Source organism: Suncus etruscus, chromosome 1 (assembly GCF_024139225.1).
Source record: "Suncus etruscus isolate mSunEtr1 chromosome 1, mSunEtr1.pri.cur, whole genome shotgun sequence".
In the NCBI taxonomy this organism is placed as follows: Eukaryota; Metazoa; Chordata; class Mammalia; order Eulipotyphla; family Soricidae; genus Suncus; species Suncus etruscus.
In genome coordinates, this window is record NC_064848.1 from 188,896,846 (window position 1) to 188,918,421 (window position 21,576).

The following is a 21,576-nucleotide window of genomic DNA, read 5'->3' on the forward strand; positions in this document are numbered from 1 at the left end:
TAATAGAGAATCTGGTTTTGGATGAGAGAGAATAAACACATGGCAGAGAGACTCATGCAGAGAAAAGCCATGAGGGGAAAAAAGCAGATTAACTTCAATGAATTTCTTTTTGTTTTGTTTTGTTTTGTTTTTTTGGGCCACACCTAGTGATGCTCAGGGGTTACTCCCGGCTATGCACTCAGAAATTGCCCCTGGCTTGAGGGACCATATGGGATGCCTGGGGATCGACAGCAAGGCAGATGTCTTACGGCTCCGCACCACTGCTCTGGCTCCTCCAATGAATATCTTTTTATGACTGCTGTGTATTATTTCTCTGACGCTACTTTGCTCCATCAGACCCATCCACCTGAAGGGTTGAAACACAGTGGTGCCTGGGATGGCCTCACCCAACTCATGGACATATTTTAATTTTTATTTTACAGGCAGGTACACCAGAGAACAATCTTGCAGCAAATCACCATGAACTAGATGTAGCTTGGGCCTCATCTATCTTCACACCTCCTTCCCAAGAAGCTGGTAGCTCCTCCTCCTTCTCCTCCTCCTCTTCTTCTATTCCTCCTCCTCCTCCTCTATTCCTCTTCCTCCTCCTCCTCCTCCTCCTCCGGTTTTATTTCTTTAGTTTGGTGGCCACATTCAGTGATACTCAGGAATTACTCCCAGCTCAGTGCTCAGGAGTCATTCATGGCTCTCTGGCAAAGCTGGAAATCCAAGTCAGGTCTCCCACCCACAAAAATTATCTATGCTTGTGTTCACCCTGTTAAGCTATCCTTCAAGAGTTTTGACTAACCCAGCATAGGTGTCTGCAAGACATGGGCTAGAGAAACTTCTGAGCACAGAGTAGGAAAAAGCCCCCTAGCACTGCCAAATGCACCTCTCATGCTCCCCTCAAATAATAAATAGATAAATAATGGGAGATGCAGATAAATGTATTTACAAAAGAGATTTCTTCTAAGATAATACTTAAGTTGGTGAGCATGCTTTGAAAGAGACACTCCCATTTCCTTCTGGCAAAATATGTAAATTGGCACAAGTTCCCTTTCGTCAATTTGGCAACACAAACCAAGAACCTTAAAACATGCATTATCTTCTCATCTAATTTTTTTTCTCATCGAGTAATTACTTTTCTGGGACTCTAGCCCAAAGAAACAGTACCCAAAAAAATGTGTATATTTAAAGCACTCCATAGGAAGATGTTCATTGCATTCTTTCCAAAGGGAGGAATAACTCAGTAGAAATGTTATTTTTAAAGTACAGCATTTAATAACACAGGGAAGGACTCCCTTATAATACTAATTAAAATTAAATTCAAGATAAGGTAGGTGGGGCCGGAGTGATAGTACACAGGTAGGGTGTTTGCATTGCTTGAGGCCAAGTCATGTTCAATCCCCAGCATACTATATGGTCCCCAAACACTACCAGGAGTAATTCCTGAGCACAGAACTAGGAGAAATCCTTGAGCAGTTTCAAGTGTGGTCCAAAAGCAACAAGAAATAGATGGGGGCCCGGAGAGATAGCACAGCGGCGTTTGCCTTGCAAGCTGCCGATCCAGGACCAAAGGTGGTTGGTTCGAATCCCGGTGTCCCATATGGTCCCCCGTGCCAGGAGCTATTTCTGAGCAGACAGCCAGGAGTAACCTCTGAGCACGCCAGGTGTGGCCCAAAACCAAAAAAAAAAAAAAAAAAAAGGGCCGGGAAGGTGGCGCTAGAGATAAGGTGTCTGCCTTGTAAGCGCTAGCCAAGGAACGGACCGCGGTTCGATCCCCCGGCGTCCCATATGGTCCCCCCAAGCCAGGGGCGATTTCTGAGCACATAGCCAGGAGTAACCCCTGAGCATCAAATGGGTGTGGCCCAAAAACCAAAAAAAAAAAAAAAAAAAAAGAAATAGATGGGGCCCGTAGAGATAGCACAGCGGCATTTGCCTTGCAAGCAGCTGATCCAGGACCAAAGGTGGTTGGTTCGAATCCTGATGTCCCATATGGTCCCCCATGCCTGCCAGGAGCTATTTCTGAGCAGACAGCCAGGAGTAACCCCTGAGCACTGCCGGGTGTGGCCCAAAAACAAACAACAAAAAAAAAAAAGAAATAGATAAATAAGTTGATGAAGATATACATTCAGTATGGTTGTAGTCACATATATGTAGTTTATCACATACATATTTTATTCCTACGGAAGAACATCAAAAGATAGCTAGTTACCTTCTAGTATTGGAGTTTCAGCCTTGGTCTTCAACATGAGCCCAATCCAAGGCTCCCAGGATAGGAGTAATGAGCAGAGGAAGGGAGTTGTGTTTGCTGAGCTATGGTCATGCCTGGCAGGAGGGGACCTGGGCTCAGCCGTCTTGTAGAGTGATATTTTACCAGTAAAACAGGCAGTTTTACTAAATTCATTCTAAACATCTTTAAAATGATTCCAGATGAGGATCAGAGTGATAGTACAGCAGGTAGGGTGTTTGTCTTGCTTTTAGCCAACCAGATTTCAATCCCTGTCATCCCACCCATATGATTCCTCAAACCCCACTAGGAATGATTCCTGAGTGAAAGCCAGGAGGATGCTCTGAGCACCACCAGGTGTGGTCCAAAAACTAGAAATAAAATAAAATTACTATAGATGAATAAAGCTCATCATCAACAGGGGGAATAAGAGAGGATATGGGAACAAAATTGTGGAATCGAAGAGCAGTGAAAGGGTAGGTTGAGAACTGGAAGTGCTCTCTCAGAGAAGAACGAGAATCCCCATCGCAGAACACTAGAAAGGCTACAGTAGGGGGAGCAAGACATCTAGAACCAGGGTAAATCAAATGAATACTGTGCAAGAAGCAGGAAGAAGAGCCAGAAAGATCGTACAGTTGGTAGATCATTTGCTATGCACACAGTCTACCCAGAATCATCCCCCAGTACCACATAGGATCCCCTACACCCCACAAGGAGTGATCACTGAGTATGGAACCAGCGCAAGTCCCTGATTACCACTGGATATGTTGGAGGGGGAGCCAGGGAGAGTCCCATGGCTCTGTCTACCTCCACGCCCTTGAGATCAGCCAATCCAGGTCTCTCCAGAGACAAATGAGAGGTTTTCTCAGGAGGAGAAACTGCCCAGAAGAACTGAGACACTGGCTCAGCTCAGAGCAGGGTATCTTGCTGAACCAAGTCAGATTGATTCATTCAGACTGACCCCACCCCACCCCCAAACTCCAACCAGCTTCAATCTCAACATTCAGCACATTCATACCTGCTTCCTGAGGTATTACCCAAAAGACAAAACTTAAGAGACTAACTGTTGGAGGCCCTTTAACTAGAGAGCAATATGGAGTCTCTGATGCCTGAGAAGACAAAAAGTCTGTGAACGTGACAGGTTACTGGTGGCGCTTCCCCCATGAACCTAAAAAGAAAAAGCTGACCATAAAAAAAGCTTTTACCAGAGGTAAATGGATAAAGAACAAACATGCTATGTAAAGGCTACAAGTTGAGATTAGATCTGTAGCATTGTTAACAGGACAGAGCATCCCAGGATCACTTATAGTTAATGTATAACAGGATCACTCATAGAAGTATAGTAAAAGTAGGATCACTGCTAGTAAATGTATAACTCACTAATAACCCCCCTGAAAATATGTGATGTATGGGAATGTTATGATGGAAAAGTACTGAACCACCCCTTCCCCTCTTTTGTCTGAAAACGTTCTCATGCTCTATAAAAACTAGCCCCCTTTTCAATAAACTTGGGACTCTTGATCGGAACCTTTCGCCTTGAGTCTCTTTACCTCCCAGCCCCTCTTTTATTTTCCAGGTCGAAATTCTCTTCGTGACTCACGAATAACTTCGTGACCCTCATCCACCCTGCGGGCCAGGGTCCCGGGGGTCGCAACTAACATCCAGGATTCTCTAGTAGACAAGCTCATTTCCACCAGACTATTATGAGAGGGGCTCACGTGCTGGGAAGCTATTGCTATGAACACATGTATACACAAATGTACATGTATGCACAATAATAAACATGTACACACATGTGTGTACTTGCCAATAAGTTTTGGGGAACCAGACCAGGCACACACAAGGATCCTAGTTTGATTTCAGTGCCCCCAAATATTGCCCAGTGGCTATGCTGGTCCCAAACAGCATCACATCCTCAACTTCATGTTGAACCATTCACTCGGTTAATTCCCTCCAGGAGTGACCCACCAGAACAAAAAAAAAATTAATAATTATAACTAAAAATTATTTCCATAAAGGATTATATAAGCCTGAAAAATAAGAAGGCAAATACCAAAGCCAATAGATAGGTCAGGGCTGAGGATGGAAATGGAGTTCAGGGAGACAGTCTGGGAAAACGGCCTTTACATAATGTATGTTATTATGTTATAAACCCATAACTGTCATTCTTTGCTATAAATGTTAACTATGAAAGGTTCCCACAGCCAAGGAGAAGGGTGGACACTGCGATCCAGACTGACACAAGATTCAGGGCTGGCAAGAAGACGGGAGCCCCAGGTGCTCCCACAGAGGAGAGATGGACAGTGTAGCCTGTCCCAAAGAGACAGGGGCAGACCTGGGTGCAGGATGAGAAGAGGCACAGACATTTCCAGGGAACTCATCAGGATTCAACTTCCAGGTCAAAGGGAAGAAGAAAGAAGGGTGATGAGAAGGCACAGGGCAGGGGAAGCTCAGCTCTGACATCAGGCCCTGATTGGAGGTTTCCAGAGTCCCACCTGTTGCATTAAATAATTAACGATGGAGCTGGATAGAGGTGGATAGATGGAGGGATTTTTCTCTGCCATCCCAGGCCACGTGGCTCCGCAATCCCCATTCAGCTGGCGGGTCCCAGGTTTAGGTGAACGGCGGAATCAGACTCATCCAGAGACAGGCATCAGGAAGTATCAGCTTTATTCATACCCTATTCACCACATGTGTGGCCTATATCATAACCTTTTAAGCATTCAGCCATTCTTAGCTAGCCCTGCATCTTAACTCCTTTCAGCCATCTTCCCTTTGACCTCCATGCTGGCCAAAGACCAAAAGAGCCCCTAATCCCCTCTGGTCAAAACCTTATCTACCTTTTCCAAGACCTCTCCCAGGAAATGGGCGGGGTCTTGCAGGTAAGGTCAAGTTACCTAGGAAGAATGGGGATATGAGGCTTCACCACCTCCCAGCATTTAGCTCTAGGAACCTGTAGGCAGATGTGAGGCTGCCAAGCGCAAAACTCAGGGTTCAAGCTTTGGAGCCTTTGAGTTAAAATACCTGAAAATTGGCACAACAGGTAGGGCACTTAACTTTCACACAGCTGACTAGGAGTCAATCCCCAGCACCCTAAATGGTCCCCCAATAGTCCTAAATGGTCCTGCCAGAAATAATTCTTGAGAGCAAAACCAAGATAAGCCCTGATCACTGCTAAATGTGACTCCCCCCCAAAATAAATTAATTTTAAAAAAATTAAAGCTAGAAGGAAGCCAAAGAAAGGCCTGGACAGTGTAGCCACTGTAGGGCTGGGTGTAACCCCAACTACTCTACCCAAACAATATCCTCCCCCCTCTGAATTCCCAGGGTGCCGGGGTGTCTCATCTCCACAATAGGAGAAGAGACCACACCCACCACCAGGAGCATAAGGAGAAACTAAAAAGAACCATCCCGTAGGGTGTGGAGTTTCCCCATTCCTGTGTCCCACCTCCCTGGAGCTCCTCCAAGTTTTTTCTGAGCTCTGCTTCATTGCATGCCCCCCAGAAGGCTGCTGGAAGATTCCTTCAACAGCTGTCCCCAGCCCAGTTTCAGAACAGAAATCCCACACACAGGGGTTTGTTTGCATCAACCAGAAAGTCAGCTTTATTAGCCCATCACCAGCAGACGGGAAGGGGAGACAGCTGGGAATTGCGCAGGGGAAGCTGAGGCCAAGGGCTGGCAGAACCCTCTGGAAGAGCCATTCAGTGCTTGGAGCTCTGGCCGAAACTGGATGAACTCTGATCCTTGAGGATGGGCCGGGTCTGGCGGCCAGTGGAAGAGGAGGAGGAAGAGGATGTGAAAGCTGTTGGAGGAACCAAAAAAAAAGGAGGTAAGAAAGGTCTTGGGGTGACAGAGAGGAGGCACCCAAGGAGGGAGGGCTTTGGTGAAGAGGGACTTTCTTACCGTCTCGGGATGAAGAGAAATGGCCAGAGCCAGACGAGTGCTGGGAAGAAGAGAGGCTGCAGGGAGGAGAGGCAGAGCAGTTAGTTAGCTATGCAGGGCAAGAGAGGGGCTGAAGGGTGTCTATCTGTGGGGACAAAAGGCACCCCACTTACTGGGCATCCTCGCCCTCCAGCAGGCGCCGGTAGGTGGCGATCTCCTGCTCCAGCCGTGTCTTCACGTCCAGCAGAATCTGGTACTCCTGGCTCTGCTGTTCCATCTCGCAGCGCAACTGAGCCAGCTGCTCCTCCACGCTGCTGATAAGCCCCTGGATCTGGGACAGCTGCATGCAGTAGCGACCCTTGGTCTCATCCAGGCTGCTCTCCAGGGAGGCTTTCTGTAAGGGGGAGAAAGAAAATCAGTGGCAGAAGTCACCCCATCACCTTAGTCTCTGAGCATGTTTTCCAAGAGGAGCATGGGTGACTCTAATGGAGAAAAGCTTTTCCACTCTCTGACCTTCCTTTCTCCATTTCACAACATGGGCCCCTGATCTCTGTGGCATCATGGCATGCAGTATTGAGTATTGAGGGAAGGGGTGAATTAAGGGGCCCTTGGGGGGATACAGCCAGCCCAGTTCTGCCTACCATGCTGAGCTGGGATTGCAGCTCGATCTCCAGGCCTTGAAGCACCCGGCGAAGCTCAGAGATCTCGCTGCGGCTGCTCTGCACCATCTGACTGTTGGAGGCCACTTCCTTGTTGAGCTCCTCGGTCTGCAAGAGGAAGGAAGAACAGCCGAGAATGAGGCTTTGCTCCCCAGCCCCCCTATCTGGACTGGAATTCGGGCACAGGGCCGGGTACTTAAAGCCCACCTTGCTCAGGAACCAGGCCTCAGCATCTCTGCGGTTCTTCTCGGCCATCTGCTCATATTGGTCACGCATCTCGTTCAGGATGCGGCTCAGGTCCACGCCGGGAGCGGCGTCCATCTCCACGCTGACGTCCCCGCCAGTCTGACCACGCAGGGCATGCATCTCCTAGGAAGAGGTGGCCCAAGTTGTCAATGTAGCAGCCCCATCTCAGGGTCCCTAAAATCCCATGGCACTTGCTTCCCTGTATGCCTGCCCCTATGCCAGCACCTCCCTCACCTCTTCATGGTTCTTCTTCAAGTAGGCCAGTTCCTCCTTCAGGCCCTCGATCTGCATCTCCAAGTCGGTTCTGGCCAGGGTCAGCTCATCCAGCACCTTGCGCAGGCCGTTGACGTCGGCCTCCACACTCTGGCGGAGGACCAGCTCATGCTCGTACCTGGCAGGACAGAGATCAGGGATCAGGCTCAACCCCTGCTGAGACTGCTGAGGCTCAAGCTCTACCTCAGTGCTGGGGTGATGAGCCCCTTGCTCACCCTCCTGCACCCTGCCTGCTGCCCACTCACTTGGTCCTGAAGTCATCAGCTGCCAGCCTGGCATTGTCAATCTGCAGAATGGGCTGAGCATTGTCGATGGTGGCAGCAATGATCTGCAGGGAGGGAGAGGAGTTAGTCACAAGGGAGAGAAAAGAGGGAAGAAATAGGTCTCCCCAAATGTGGGGAATGTCCTTAATAGCCAGTCAGGCCTTCTCCTCCCCTAGCCAATCTGAGGTCCACCTTCTTGACCTAGCTCTGGGTGAGTAATGGATGGACCCCCACATCTCCCTCCACCCCATCCTGAACCCAAAACTGAGAAATGCTCCTTGTCAGCACAAATTACTCAGCTACTGCCTAGTTCCAAGTATGTGATGCTGAAAACAGATCTCTGCCACCTGTTCTCTAGGTGGCCCTGGGCACTCTCCCTAGCCAGGCCTCAGTCTCCCCATTTGTGAAGGATGCTTGATGGGCCCACCTTGTTGCGCAGCTCCTCGATGGTCCGGAAGTAGGGGCTATAGTCCTTAGTCTCAGAAGGGCGCTGCCTCTGGTACCAGTCACGGATCTTCACCTCCAGCTCGGTGTTGGCCTCTTCCAGGGCATGCACCTTGTCCAGGTAGGAGGCCAGTCGGTCGTTGAGGTTTTGCATGGTCACCTTCTCGTTCCCGGAGAGCAAGCCATCGCCACCACCCAGGGCCCCACCAAAGCCTCCACCAAAGCCCCCGCCAAAGCTTCCTCCGAAACCTCCACCAAATCCTGTACCCCCAAAGCTGCTGCTACTGAAGCCACCCCCCATGCCACAGGCACCCCCTGAGGAGAAGCGGGAGGAGGACATAGACAGGCCCCCAAAAGCACTGGGAGCCCGGCAGGAGCCTCCTGCCAGGACAGAGGACATCCGGCTGGAGCCACCGCCAATGCCACAGGAGCCACCACCGATGCCACAGGAGCCTTTCATGGAGCTGGAGGAGAACTGGCGGCTGCAGGAAGTCATGGTGCTGAGAGCGAGTGAGCAAGCAAAGAGAGAGAGAGAGATGTCAGAAGGCTGAGAGGTTGTGGATGCTGCCTGAACCCCAGGAGCCTTTATATTATACTCCTGAAGAAGGTGGAGCATCCCCAATGCTGACTCGGGCTCCTCAGATTTCATCACTAGCTCAGGATTATTCAGCCTGGGGTCGACTCACCTGCTGGGTGCTGGCTGGTTCCCACCCAGCAATGGAGGCGTGGGGCCGAGAGAGAGAAAATACACAAGCACCAATCTAGCGTGACTCAGAATGGGCGGTGGGATCCGACTTGGTTCCTGGAGCCCCAAGCTAGTAGCACCTTGACACAGGCAGCTTTGTGGCAGCCGCGTCCCCGGGCGGTGAGTCAGCCGCAGGCAGGATGCCCTCCCTGCTCAGAGGATAACCTTGGTAAGAAGGGGCCCCAGCACTGGCATTCATCCCAGGGCTATGGGAGGCTTTTATGGGGTGGGGGTCTCTGTGTCCGTTCCACATTGGCTGGCCTGGCTCTGCCTGCTGTGTGACTTGAAGCCCCTTGCCCACCTTCTCTGGACCTATTTCCCCACAATGACTAGGTTGGACTGGGAAAGTCCTTCCTGATTCTGAAGATTCTTCCACTCTTTCCTGTAACATTCGATCTCAGTTTCAGAAGCAGCTGTGAGCCACTGAGCCTCTGGGGGTGGGGAGGGGGACAGCAGGTATAACACAATCAGACACTTCCTTCAGACCTGATGGGCCTCAGTTTCCCCACCTGGAAGGAGCGAGGACACACCGGCAGCACGTGTGATGGATTCCAATGGCCCACCCCATAGCCAGTCTTGCCTCAGCTCCCCCCACTCCTTCCTCTCCAGGTCCCCCCTTACGGCCCCCCACAGAGTAGTGCTCAAGGGATCAGTGCTCCATTCAGGGGATTGTGTTGTACAAGGGATTAAGCCCAACCCCTCAGAGGCACAGAGCCATCTGCCCATTGAGCCATCTCCCCAGCCCCCCCATGATACTGACACTCTCCCTCTGTCACCCCTTTCTTTTATGCTTCTCCTAAAAGTCCCCATACTATGCTCCTGCTAAGGGTCAGCCCTGACACTTCCAGTCCTCAGACAGCAAACATCAAACATTGGTATGGGGAGAGCTTATTCCCAGCAGGGTGCCCTGGCACAGTCCTCAGGTCTTCAAGGAGTGTCATTCTGCCCTCCTTTCACAGCCAGTTTTGCTGGACAGATTCATGGGTTCCTAAGAACCCCTTCAGAAGAGCTAAGACTTTGCCTCTATCAGCTGGCTTGACAGCATGAACCCTTTCCTGCCTCTCGATCCACTTTCTCTGTGTCTCAAACATGCACCTCCATCTTAAATCACACCTGGGAAGTGAGTAGTGGTGATGGAAGGATGGAAAGGGGGGAAGCATCCCATCTCAACAAGGCTCCTTTTCGCTGTCCCATGATGCTTTACAGGCAGCTTGGACCTTGTATGTTCATTCCCACCCCACTCCTCATAGGAAGCTGTGATATTGGCCCTCTGAAGACAGAGGATAGAATGGGAGCAGGGGCTGAACCTCCTCAGGGTGCTCTGGGGTTGCACTTCAGATCCTAGCCAAGATTCTAGCCCAGAAGCACTTTGTGGAGGTTCAAGGGCCCAATGAGGACTCCCTGGAGCACTGAACCCAGGGCAGAAAACTCCCCCTCAGCCTGAGCAATATTAGCTACTGTGAGTGGTTCTAAAAGCATCAGGCCCAGAGGTTAGGGCAGAGCTGGAGACAGAGCTCCATCTGCCCTCTCTAGCCCCCTAAATAAAATAGGAATTTTGGACTCCCAGACAAGACCTGGGATCTCCAGGGTCGGGTTAGATGTGGAGTTCAGGCCCCACTTCAGCTCCTCATGCTGGGAACTGGAAATGACCCTTCAGAGAACCAGTAGACAATAAGGCCTTGGCAGGAAAGAAGACAAAGGGTCAGTCTCTCCAAACAGAGCAAAGACACAACCCCAGCTCCTCCTGTGCCCCCTTCCTGCAGACATTGGGGGTGGGATCATACACAGACCCATCCCTGGAGCTTGGGACGCCTGCGTGGGTAAACAGCTGAGAGATAGATGTGGCTAGCCAGGCTGGAACCTCAGGCCTGCACTCCCCTAGGTGTGCTGGCTTAGACAGCTCTAAATTGGGGTCTGATCTGGGGGCTTCATCCCCCAAGTGAAGGGAGAAGGATACAGAGTAGGAAGTCCTGAGGTGCTCAACACATAGGACACGGCAACGGAATGCTAACTCCTCTCCAGAGGATTCTGGTCATTTGAAGAGGGATCCCCTGGGCAGTGGGGCAAGGGTCATTCCTCCAGGCACAAGTACCCCGAGGTTGCCCCATCACTAAGCCTGGTGGGCCCAGAACACAGACCATCACCTTAGCTAGCTCCTCTATCAGCAGTGGGTTCCTTCCCCAGCCCCCCTTTCTTCTTGCCTCCACCCCACCCCCTAGTGAGTGTGAGGTCATTTCGTACTTGCCTTGGCTGGGAAATATTCTTGGCCAATGCACGCTGCAACTTGCCCAGTTCCCAAAACTAGCAATCGTCAGAGGCTTACCCTCCTCCCAGCCCCTGCCTCAGCACTGCCGGGGCAAGCCTGGTCGTGGGGGTGGTTTACAAGCTCCTTGGAATTCTGGTGACCTTCCAAGCTGGAACTCAGGACATAGCCTGGGGTGGGAGCAAGGGAATGAGACCCCAGAGAAATTGAGGGGGTGTCTGCTACAAGGAACCCAGTCCTTGATGGCTTGATGGCAGCCAAGTGAGACAAAGATAGAGAAAAGAGCCAAGATGAATCAGAACAGAGTCCCCTGGAGTCAAGCATACAGGGCCAGAATGGGGCCAGCCCTCCACTGTGTGAGCCTCAGTTTCCTTCTGGGAGACAGGACTTGTTGATGTCACAAATGCCGGATAACTGGATATGAACAAGATCAAGTTCCTGGCACTCACTGGGTCTGTTTAGCAACTATGGTAAAGCACTTTCCATGTGTCACAAACTGCTGGAGCCTAAAGTTCAAAGGACTTCCTCAGGACAAATTGGGTTGCTGAGGTATCTGCATCCATGGGATGGATGCATCCTGGATGGGACCTCCCCCCACCCCCATCCAGGGTCCAACAGTACAGATCCTGGTTCCCTGGGAGTGGGCAGACCCTGTAGCTGACTGGGCTCTGGCCCCATAACCATCCGGATCAGGGTGAATTCTGCACTCCAGTGGTCCTAGTCCCCTCCCACTCCCTACCCCAGAAGCCCCCAGCTGGGCCAGCCCTCATTTATTCCAGTCTCGGGGCCGGAGAGATAGCACAGCGGCGTTTGCCTTGCAAGCAGCCGATCCAGGACCAAAGGTGGTTGGTTCGAATCCTGGTGTCCCATATGGCCCCCCGTGCCTGCCAGGAGCTATTTCTGAGCAGACAGCCAGGAGTAACCCCTGAGCACCGCCGGGTGTGGCCCAAAAAAAAAACAAAAAACAAACATTTATTCCAGTCTCTGCTCCAAGGCAAGGTTCCAAAGGTCCTTCTGTCTGGGGCAGGAAGCTTGGGGTGCTACAAAAGCACACTTTGTAGAGCATGAGGGAAGTTTGCACCCTAAAACTGAATATCACCCCTAGACTGGGCTTCTTCTGGAAAAACTATTTTCCCCTCCCTAGCACCAACCAGGCAGAGTCATGTGGACTGTGCACTGGACCCTGCCTCGTAGGCGCCCCCTGCAGGAAGCGTTTCCCATAGCGCTTCCAGGTAATGAGAGAAGATCCCAGGCTGGCCCTAAAGCAAGTGGGACCAGGGTTTGCACCCACCACATGCTGTGGGGTGTGGGGCATCTATCACAGGGAATACATCATTCATCACATGGGGGTACATACACTTCATTTCCCTAGATTCATGTGTCCGTTGCACAGAGGGGTCAGGTCAGGGATCAGGGGTGGGTGTGGGTGAATGAGAGCCCCTCTGTAGAGCTCCACCACTGAGTTCCCTGTTTAGCCACAGTCTGGGTCAGTCCGGCGGGGCACAAAACCATTCAAATTCCCGGAAGCATCCCTAAAGAAAGCCCAGGTCCCAGATCCCCATCAGCATTCCCTGTGCTCCCCTGTCCTATCCCCTATCCCCTATCCTCCCAAAAAAGGAGGGACTTTCCCTCTGCACCCACAGATCGCCACAGGCAGTCACACTCCCAGCTCAGCTTCAGGCCCCCAACTCCTCTATGCCCCCATTCTGTGGTCACCTTCCTCAATAGTGGGTTCACTGAAGCTGTCTGTGCACTGTGATGCCCCCATAGGATGGACCCCAGAGCCTGCTTATACAAGATTCCATACAAGAGCTGGGGTGGGGCAGGAGGTAGGGCCCAGGCGCCTCTTTTTCTCCTGCGCAGACCCACTGCATGCCAGGAGCCAGACAGGCTGAGTCATGGCTCCTTGGAGCCTCAGTGTCCCCATCACACAAAGGGCTCCTCTCTAAGACCCTCCCTGCTTCCTGAGCTGCTCTCAGGTAGGTACTGAGATCACCATGGGAGGAGCCACCCTGGCCCCAGGCAGGTTCTCCTGGTCACAGCCGGATGTGGATGTTCGGATGTGAAGAATGGGGGTGGGGGAGGCCTCCCCCTTGCCTACCTTCCCTGCCCTTCATGCAACCACCCTCCCAGCATGCTCTGCCCCCTGCTACCCTCCCCAGCCATTAGCTGTGGTGCATCTCATCCCTTCCTTGACCCATATCCCCATGCCCTCTGCCCATCTCCCAGGTAACCCCCTGTCCCTTCCCTGGAACCCTTGTAGTTTCTGGACATCTTAACAACAGGGAGTTTGGAGAGTCTGATTTTGCAGCAGCACTTCCTCCAAATCTGTCCATGAAGTGAGATGTGGGCTTCTCTCCTCTCAGCCCACCTGCTAAGGAAACACAGAGCAGTTCCCCTTCCATGCCAGCCAAGTGGGCTCAGAGGAAGATTTCTGTGTCTCCTTCTCACCCAGGGCTTCCACTAGAGGAAAAGGAACAGAGCCTTGGGAACAAGAAGGGATGAAACAGAATGCCACTCACTTCTTAGAAAGCTTAGAATACTGGGGCTGGAGAGATAGCATGGAGGCAGGGTGTTAGCCTTGTATGCAGAAGGATGGTGGTTCGAATCCCGGTATCCCATATGGTCCCCTGAGCCTGCCAGGAGCAATTTCTATTTTGTGTGTGTGTGTGTGTGGTTTTTGGGTCACACCCAGCAGCACTCAGGGGTTATTCCTGGCTCCAGGCTCAGAAATTGCTCCTGGCAGGCACGGGGGACCATATGGGACGCTGGGATTCGAACCGATGACCTTCTGCATGAAAGGCAAACACCTTACCTCCATGCTATCTCTCCAGCCCCCAGGAGCAATTTCTGAGCATAGAGCCAGGAGTAATCCTTGAGCGCTGCCAGGTGTGATGCAAAAAAAAAAAAAAAGAAAGAAAAATAAAGAAAAGCTTGGAATACAGCTGCCCCCAACACCTTCAGAGGCCACATCTGTAGCCCCAGCTGCATCACAGCTCCCTCACCATTCCCTGGGGTCCATATGGGGCTCCTGCTCCAATGTCCCACAGGACACTGGGGATACTTCTGAGGACACACAAGCCCCTTTATGGGTTCCTAAGATGCAGGCAGGAACCTGGGCCTGAACACTAAGCCTGCATCCCTTCCCAGTATCCCTCCCCGAGGATGGTCCTGACTTCCAGCTCATCCCTTGCCCACCCTTTTTCCCTTCTGGGAGAAAGACTCAGCACCTGGAACAGTTGCTGGGATGGACCATCTCTGGGCTCTGGGTGATCATGTGAGTTCAGTAATGGGGAGCCACTTGTCAAGAAGGCCAGCCCCAAGAGAGCCCCTAGCCCATGGAGCCCACCTTGAAGGGGCTGGGGGCTGGACCACTCTCCACAGCTCTCCCTATCTTTGTGTATGTGTTTGTTTTGTTTTGTTTTTGTTTTGGGGCCACACCCATCGGCAGCGGTGCCCAGGAATTACTCCTGGCTCTGTGCTCAGAAACCGCTCCTGGAAAGCACGGAAGACCATATGGGATGCTGGGATTCGAACAAACGTCGGTCCTGGGTTGGCCACTTGCAAGGTAAATGCCCTACCACTGTGCTATCCCGCCCAGCTCTCCCTATCTTTTAGGAGATGTAAATCACCCCAAAGTTCAACCCACACTGATTCTTTGTTTGGTGTTTGGGTTTGGGGATCAACATGCAGAGATGCTCAGGGGCTACTGTAATCAAGACCACTCTTAGTGGTCTTTGAGGACCATTTTGGAGGATCAAACCCAGGCTCTGAGTGTAAAGTAGCCATTCCAGGATCTCCTGAAAGATTGCATCTTCACCCAGGTCTAAAGTGGTCCCTGACCTCTCCATCAGTACAGTGAGTCCCTCCCCCCCCCCCCAGTTCTTTTCCGTTTCTTACTTCTCCCATCCCTCCAGAAGCTCCCAGGGGCTGCCACCAGGATGCAATTGTGTGAGACTTGGCAAGCTTTATTGTCAGGCAGCAAAGTGGAAGGGACTGAGGGAGGGGCTGTGCGGCTGCAGGGAGGCTCCTGCCTGTGGGTTTGGGGGTGCCAGCTTCTCAGTGGGTGGTCTGGTGCACCTGCTCCCGGGAGGAGATGACCTTGCCATCCTGGACTTCCTCCACGATGGTGCGCACCTGGCGGGTGGTCACGGCTGCCGGAGACACACGCAGAGATTGAAGAGAGAGCCAGGCTCAGCTCCCAGCCCCTAAATCCCCCAACCTCAACTACTTATTCACCCTTACAGCTCCTCAACCTCACAAAGTGCCAATGTCCCACCCCACTACATTAGTTGCTGGCTCCCTTCCACTCTATCCTCTCTATTGGTGTTCCTCTGAGTCCCCCATCCCAGCTGCCTAGCCTGATCTTGACCCAAAGGGTTCCTTCTGCAGATGGGGTGCTCCAGGGAATGGTCTCCCTCCTTCTCCTTCTCCTCTTCCTCCTCAGTCTCCAGGGCCTGGATCGTGCCCCTACCCACTGACCCTGAAATCTCCAAGACCAGGTCCTGAAACGTCCCAAAAGACTGGAAACCCCAGTCTCATGCCCCATCAGACTGGTATCTATCTGGAGAGTGGGAACTATCCCTTTTTCCCTCAGATTGAGATTATGGAAACATGAGCATGTCCAAGCAAGGCCCCATCAGACTATTTCAATCTCCCCCATCAGCTGCAAGTCAAGACCAGGTCTCTCCCATCAGACTACCATCTCCAGAGTAGAGAACATTCACTGTCCCACCCCATCAAGCCAGAGTGTATGCCTCCCTCATCAGATTGATTCCCCTGAGCCTAAACAGGTCCCTTTCCCCATCCCTCCCAGGAACTCTTGGGGTCCCTCCTCTAGCAGTGACCAGATGGCTGCCTGGTCCCCTACAGTCCCCCAACCCTCAGCTACGAAAGAGATCCTTACGTTCTTTGGGCTTGTACAGAGTCAGGCTGAAAATAAAAGAGAGAAAAATAGGTTAGATGTACATCTCAGAGATCCACCCCTTTGCTGGCCCCATCCCTGGCCCCAAGGTCCCCCACTCACTGGGCATCCTCGCCCTCCAGCAGGCGTCGGTAGGTGGCGATCTCCTGTTCCAGGCGAGTCTTCACGTCCAGCAGAATCTTGTACTCCTGGTTCTGCTGCTCCATCTCGCAGCGCAGCTGAGCCAGCTGCTCCTCCACGCTGCCGATGAGCCCCTGGATCTGGGACAGCTGCACGCAGTAGCGATTCTCCGTCTCTGCCAGGCTGCCCTCCAGGGAGGCTTTCTGTGGAAAGGCAGGAGGGTCAGGGGTCAAGCACAGATGGGCAGTGTCCCTCCTGGCCCTGAATGTGCCTATGGCCCGTCAGTGCTCCTACCATGCTGAGCTGAGACTGCAGCTCAATCTCCAGGGCCTGCACGGTGCGCCGGAGCTCAGAGATCTCACTCTTGCCGCTCTGCACCAGCTCACTGTTGGTGGCCACCTCACGGTTCAGCTCCTCGGTCTGCAAAAGAGACAGAAGAAAGGGTGGCGTGAGCCTGAGGGTCCCTTCTCCAAGTCAGACTACTCCACTGGCTTCCCAGGCTGATACCCAGTGAATTCCATAACCACCTTCCAGAATTTCCCTGTGACTCTCGGCTATCTCCCAAATAATTGTGGGAGTAATTGGGGTTACCCCAGCATCTCTGCAGTGTTCACTTTGCCCTTTAAGCCTGACAAGTGAAAGGAGAAAAGGAAGCTTAGGAACCAATCAGAACTTGCAAACTGTCTTTGGGTGCTTGTGATGGGCGAGCTAGGGAAGCCCCCAGAGTCTTGACTCTGCCTGCTTTCCGCAGGAGCCCCCCCACCACACACCACCAAAAATCCCCAGCTGAGATAGCTCCAGCCTGTATTTACACAATAACCTTCGATCCTAGCGGCCCCGCAGCTCTCGAGAAGACCCCTGCTTCCCCACATCCCAGGTGCTGGGCTTACTGCCAAGAACAACCCTTGCTTTCCACCCTGGGAGCAGTCTCTGGACCCCAAGGTCCCCACCTTGCTGAAGAACCAGTCCTCAGCGTCCTTGCGGTTCTTCTCAGCCATCTTCTCATACTGGTCACGCATTTCAGACAGGATACGACTCAGGTCCACACCAGGGGCCGCATCCATCTCCACATTGATCTCGCCACCCATCTGGCCTCTCAGCACGCTCATCTCCTAGTGGGGAAAAAGGGGTGTGTGATGAGCACCAAGCCTATCCTCCCTCCCTGCCCTCCATCGAGAAATCTCCATCCCCTCCCAAGGGGTCCTCTGTCTGCTTTTTCTCTGCCCTCTGACCCTACCAATCACCTGCTGACTGTGGACTCTTCCTCCACCATCTGACAGGTGGACAGACTAAGGACAGCTCTTGCACCTCCCTCAGCAGAGAGATACCTTTCTGAAGATAAACCCCCATTTTGACCCAAGGCTTGCTCCTGTCTCCGTGCTCAGAAATCACTCCTGCTGAGACTTGTGGGACCATATGTGGTTCTGGATAGTGAATCCAGGTTGGCTACATGTAAGCCAAGTCCCTTCCCTGCTGCACTATCTTCCTGGCTCCCAAAACCAACTTTGTAAGTTATGCTTCCAAAATATCATCTCTAATTCCCAAACTTCTACATGGTGCCTGATTGTAGGGCTGGAGTCAAGGCAAACAAGGGCCCTCCTGGCTCATTAACTCTCTCAGGGGGGGCAGAGAAGGTCTCCTCAGGTCCCTGGGAAGGCCCAGATGCAGCAAAGCAGGTACTGCCTGAAGGGGGCTGCCCTGCTCCTGTCTTGTCCACCTGCTCTGCTCTCCCCCACCTAGGCATAATCCACAGCCCTGCCACCCTCTCCTCATGGAGGGCCTGAGTTCCATTGCCCTGCCCTCACCTCCTCATGGTTCTTGCGCAGGTAGGCCAGCTCTTCCTTCAGGTTTTCAATCTGCATCTCCAGATCAGCCCTGGCCAGGGTCAGTTCATCCAGCACCCTGCGCAGGCCATTGGTGTCGGCCTCCACACTCACACGCAGGGCCTGCTCTGTCTCAAACCTGCAAAAGGAACCAAAAACACTGGTCTAGAAGCCTGGATTGACAGGTCTTAGTTCTGGCCCAGAGCGTTGCTTCCATCAGGCCTGGAAATCAGTGATGGGGAGAGGCAGGAAGCAATTCCAGCTCCCTGATGCTGGGGCCACACAGGACCAGGACCCCTTCACCTTTCTGATCTCTATCCCCTCTGTCACCTCTGCTCCCCATCCACTTTCTACCACCTGCCAAAGCCCAGGACCTTCAGAATCTGCTGCCTTCTGAACTCAGAGGGGAGAACTTTCCCACCAACAGCTCATGGATCTTGCCACCAGCATTCAGGGGGTCCTGACTAGAAGACCCCCCCCAGATGCCCTCCAGCCCATCTAGGCTGCTCATGCACACTGGCTGGACTCACTTGGTGCGGAAATCATCAGCCGCCAGCCGGGCATTGTCAATCTGCAGCAGGATGCTGGCGTTGTCCACGCTAGCCGTGAGGATCTAGGGGAGACAGTAAAATCAGTTACTAATCAGGGAAGCTCCATCCTGCCAGAGCTCAGGGAAGGTTCTCGATGCCCTCACCTCCCTGAGGCCAGGATGTGGCTGTCTCTCCAGGAAACCTCCTCCCTACCCATTACTGCAAGTCACAGTTGGCACGGGTAAACCCTCCACTTTTACAAGCCAGCCAAGCAGTGCCTTCCCTACCTCACACCTGCCCCTCCATCCACATCCCCATACTGAGCTCTGCCTTCAACAAGAGGAGGCTGTGGGCTGAAGTCCCCAGAGAGGAAGGGGAGAGCAGATGTGATTAAAAAAAAAAATTCTCCAGGGGCTGGAGATATAGCATGGAGGTAAGGCATTTGCCTTTCATGCAGAAGGACACTGGTTCGAATCCCAGCATCCCATATGGTCCCCTGAGCCTGCCTGGAGCAATTTCTGAGCGTAGTCAGGAGTAACCCTGAGCACTGCCAGGTGTGACCCAAAAACCCCAAAAAAAATCCTCCAAAGAGGTGAAGATGGGGTACCCCTTTCTTTCACCACTGGGGAGAGGGTACCCCTGAAAAATTTCCCCAAAGGAGACAAGAGAGGTCTCAACAAAGAGTTGAGTTCCAAATTAGAATTCAGGGCTCTGCCTAGGGGATTTTCAGGCCCCAAAGTTTGGGAACCCCCAATTTTAAAGGGGCAGCAGAGGTGATGAGGAAGCAGAAAATTCCCAAATAAGGCAACAAGTCCTCTAAGGCCCCGCCCTTCCCATCACCTCTTCTAGATGATGCCTTTGAAGGCTAACACAGATACCTTCACCCACAGCACCCCAAGAAGAAGGGGGGGCCCAAAAGGCTCATCCTTGAATGCATCCACTCCTCTTGGCCCAGACATGCAAGGTGGCAAGATGCTGCATGAGTAGGGCCCTGAGGCTGAAAGCCTGTAGGTCTGGGGTTCAGCCTGCTGCCTCCTCCCCAAAAATGGGACCACAGGACCACCATGGTGGTCCCCTAAGATGGCCTCCCAGACTCTGGCTCCCAAGTTGAAGCCAAACTATCCTGGGAGCACTGAGCCCACCGGGGCAGGGAAAGGAGAATTCTGTCAGTTCGTCCCACCTTGCTCTTCAGGTCTTCGATGACATGATAATAGTGGCTGTAGTCAGGGGCAGGGCCCGGGGCCTGCTTCTGGTACCAGTCACGGATCTTCACTTCCAGCTCGGTGTTGGCCTCCTCCAGGGCACGCACCTTGTCCAGGTAGGATGCCAGGCGGTCGTTGAGGTTCTGCATAGTGGCTTTCTCCCCACCCGCCAGCAGCCCATCCACAGCCCCAAAGCTGCTGCCATAGCCCCCGCCAGACCCGAAGCTATAGCAGCTGGAGTAGCTGCTGCTGCCCCCGAGGGCACTGCCCCCGAGGACACTGCCCAGGCCACTGGCAGAGCCCAGACGGCAGGAGCCGCCACCCAGGCTGCCCGACAGCCGGCAGGAGGTGCGGGACGAGCCGCCCCCCAGGCCGGAGGAGCCCTTGATGGAGCTGGAGGATGTGAACTGGCGGATGGTGGTGGTCATGGCGGTGGCAGACAGGCACAGAGCACCAGGGTTCGAGGAAAGAAGCGCGAGGTGCGTGTGGTTGCCGCAGCCTGCCCGCCTCCTTTATAGGTCGGCAAGTGGGCGTAGCGGATTACAACAGGCTTGCTCCTGGGTTTCCATTCCCCTGGGCTTTCATCACTCCTGGCCGCCAGCCAGCTCCCAGGTGGCTGTGCACCCCCTCCCCTCCCACCTTGGGGCTCTGCCTCATGGCTGCGAACCCCCATGCTGGCCGTCTGCATGTGTGTGTTGCTGTGCTTGGTCCCAAGGAGCCGCTGTGATTCAGGCAGGCCCTGCAGCTACGCTTTCCCATGACCTAATAGGGACAAACGGGAAGCAGGATATGACGGTCACACCAGCCTCCCTGCCCACCTGTGGAACCCCATCTCTGCTGGAAGGGCCAGGCAGACCCCAGTCTGAGCTTTTGTCCTCCCCACAGAAGGCCTGGATGCTGGGGAGACAGGGAGGACGGGCCCCATCATATCCTGGAAACTGGCGCTGTGCCCGCCCGGATCTGCACACAGTCTAGACAGGTAGGGAAGATGGAGGTTACCCCCATCTCTCAGAGGTAGGAATGGGGTGCCCCCCAGCTCCAGAACTTGGGGGCAGAGAGGAGCATCCAGGCCCAATGAAACTATCAGTGAGGGAGACACTATTTCACCTAGCTCCCCTCACTGTACCCCCAAGATGCCTGGAGGCAAGGTGGAGTCTACACCTCAGGTCCCTGTCAGCCGGAAATTTCAGAAGAGGGTTTTCCTAAGCACTCCACACCAGCCTGCTCCCCCAGCCTCACCCAGAGGCCCCACCCCAGCCCCTGACGTGTGCCAGGGCCCCGCCTGCCCAGCCCCGGGTCCCAGGGTCCCCGCAGGCACGCTGGGCGGAATGTGGTTGAGTCTCAGACTGCTGGTGGCTTTGGCTTTCCAAACAGGCCTGGACAGCCCCTGCCAGCAGCTGAGAGAGTTCCCCAATAGCCCTGGCAGCTGCCAAGCCACCAAAGCAAACAGGACGCCCCCCACGCTCACTCACCCCGCCCTGAGCACACCCCCTGAGCCGGGTAGAGCTGGGTAGAGCCAGTTTGGTTTCCGGGGCTGCCACCACCTCCCCTGCCTGCCTGGACAGCTCCTCGGAAAGCCCCCCTTCCCTGGCTGACTACTCTGAACCCGCCCTCCCAGGCTGGGGTTCTCCAGAAAGGGTGTGCGTGGCTCGAAAGGATGAGAGGATGCTCCAGAGGCCCGCCACCAGCCAGGACCACCAGCCACTTCTATGAACACCCAGAGTCCGGTGCACTGCCCTATTCTTAACTCCTTCCCTGGTGCTCCTAGGAGCCCCAACCAGCTTGTGGTGGAAGAAGAGGTGGACAGGTGGAGCACACACACCCCAGATGCTCCACAGACTGCCCCATCCCCACCCCTCAGCCCCTCATGCCCTTGTCAATGACCAGATCACACTATAAGGCACTGGATTCAAGAGAAGCTTTAATGCTAGTGACTGGGGACTAGGTCCTTTTGGAAGGGGCTGTATGAAGCAGCAGCTGTTGGTGGGGAGCA

At 53.4% G+C, this 21,576-nt stretch overlaps 2 protein-coding genes across 2 annotated transcripts; both read right to left on the bottom strand.

Annotated features, from left to right (window-relative positions):
* Positions 1-5,910: 5,910 nt before the first annotated feature.
* On the bottom strand, positions 5,911-8,472 carry KRT16 (keratin 16). Its single transcript, XM_049780034.1, has 8 exons — positions 7,960-8,472; positions 7,515-7,597; positions 7,231-7,387; positions 6,958-7,119; positions 6,733-6,858; positions 6,265-6,485; positions 6,113-6,168; positions 5,911-6,011 (listed from the first exon to the last, which is right to left on the bottom strand). Exons 1-8 carry the CDS (start codon positions 8,470-8,472, stop codon positions 5,911-5,913), a joined length of 1,419 nt encoding a protein of 472 aa, XP_049635991.1.
* A 6,571-nt stretch (positions 8,473-15,043) lies between these two features.
* Positions 15,044-20,011, bottom strand: KRT17 (keratin 17). The gene is made up of 8 exons (XM_049780434.1): positions 19,562-20,011; positions 18,382-18,464; positions 17,834-17,990; positions 16,979-17,140; positions 16,323-16,448; positions 16,011-16,231; positions 15,891-15,916; positions 15,044-15,138 (listed from the first exon to the last, which is right to left on the bottom strand). Exons 1-8 carry the CDS (start codon positions 20,009-20,011, stop codon positions 15,044-15,046), a joined length of 1,320 nt encoding a protein of 439 aa, XP_049636391.1.
* Positions 20,012-21,576: the final 1,565 nt, after the last annotated feature.

Excerpts from the sequence above, each read along its gene's own strand:
- KRT16 (XM_049780034.1), bottom strand. The coding sequence starts at position 8,472 with ATGACTTCCTGCAGCCGCCAGTTCTCCTCCAGCTCCATGAAAGGCTCC. Across the intron at positions 7,120-7,230 it reads TGAAGAAGAACCATGAAGAG|GAGATGCATGCCCTGCGTGG; the intron begins GTGAGGGAGGTG and ends ACCTCTTCCTAG. Across the intron at positions 6,012-6,112 it reads TTTCTCTTCATCCCGAGACG|CTTTCACATCCTCTTCCTCC; the intron begins GTAAGAAAGTCC and ends TTCCTCCAACAG.
- KRT17 (XM_049780434.1), bottom strand. The coding sequence starts at position 20,011 with ATGACCACCACCATCCGCCAGTTCACATCCTCCAGCTCCATCAAGGGC. Across the intron at positions 17,141-17,833 it reads TGCGCAAGAACCATGAGGAG|GAGATGAGCGTGCTGAGAGG; the intron begins GTGAGGGCAGGG and ends TTTCCCCACTAG. Across the intron at positions 15,139-15,890 it reads TCTGTACAAGCCCAAAGAAC|CCGTGACCACCCGCCAGGTG; the intron begins GTAAGGATCTCT and ends TGTCTCCGGCAG.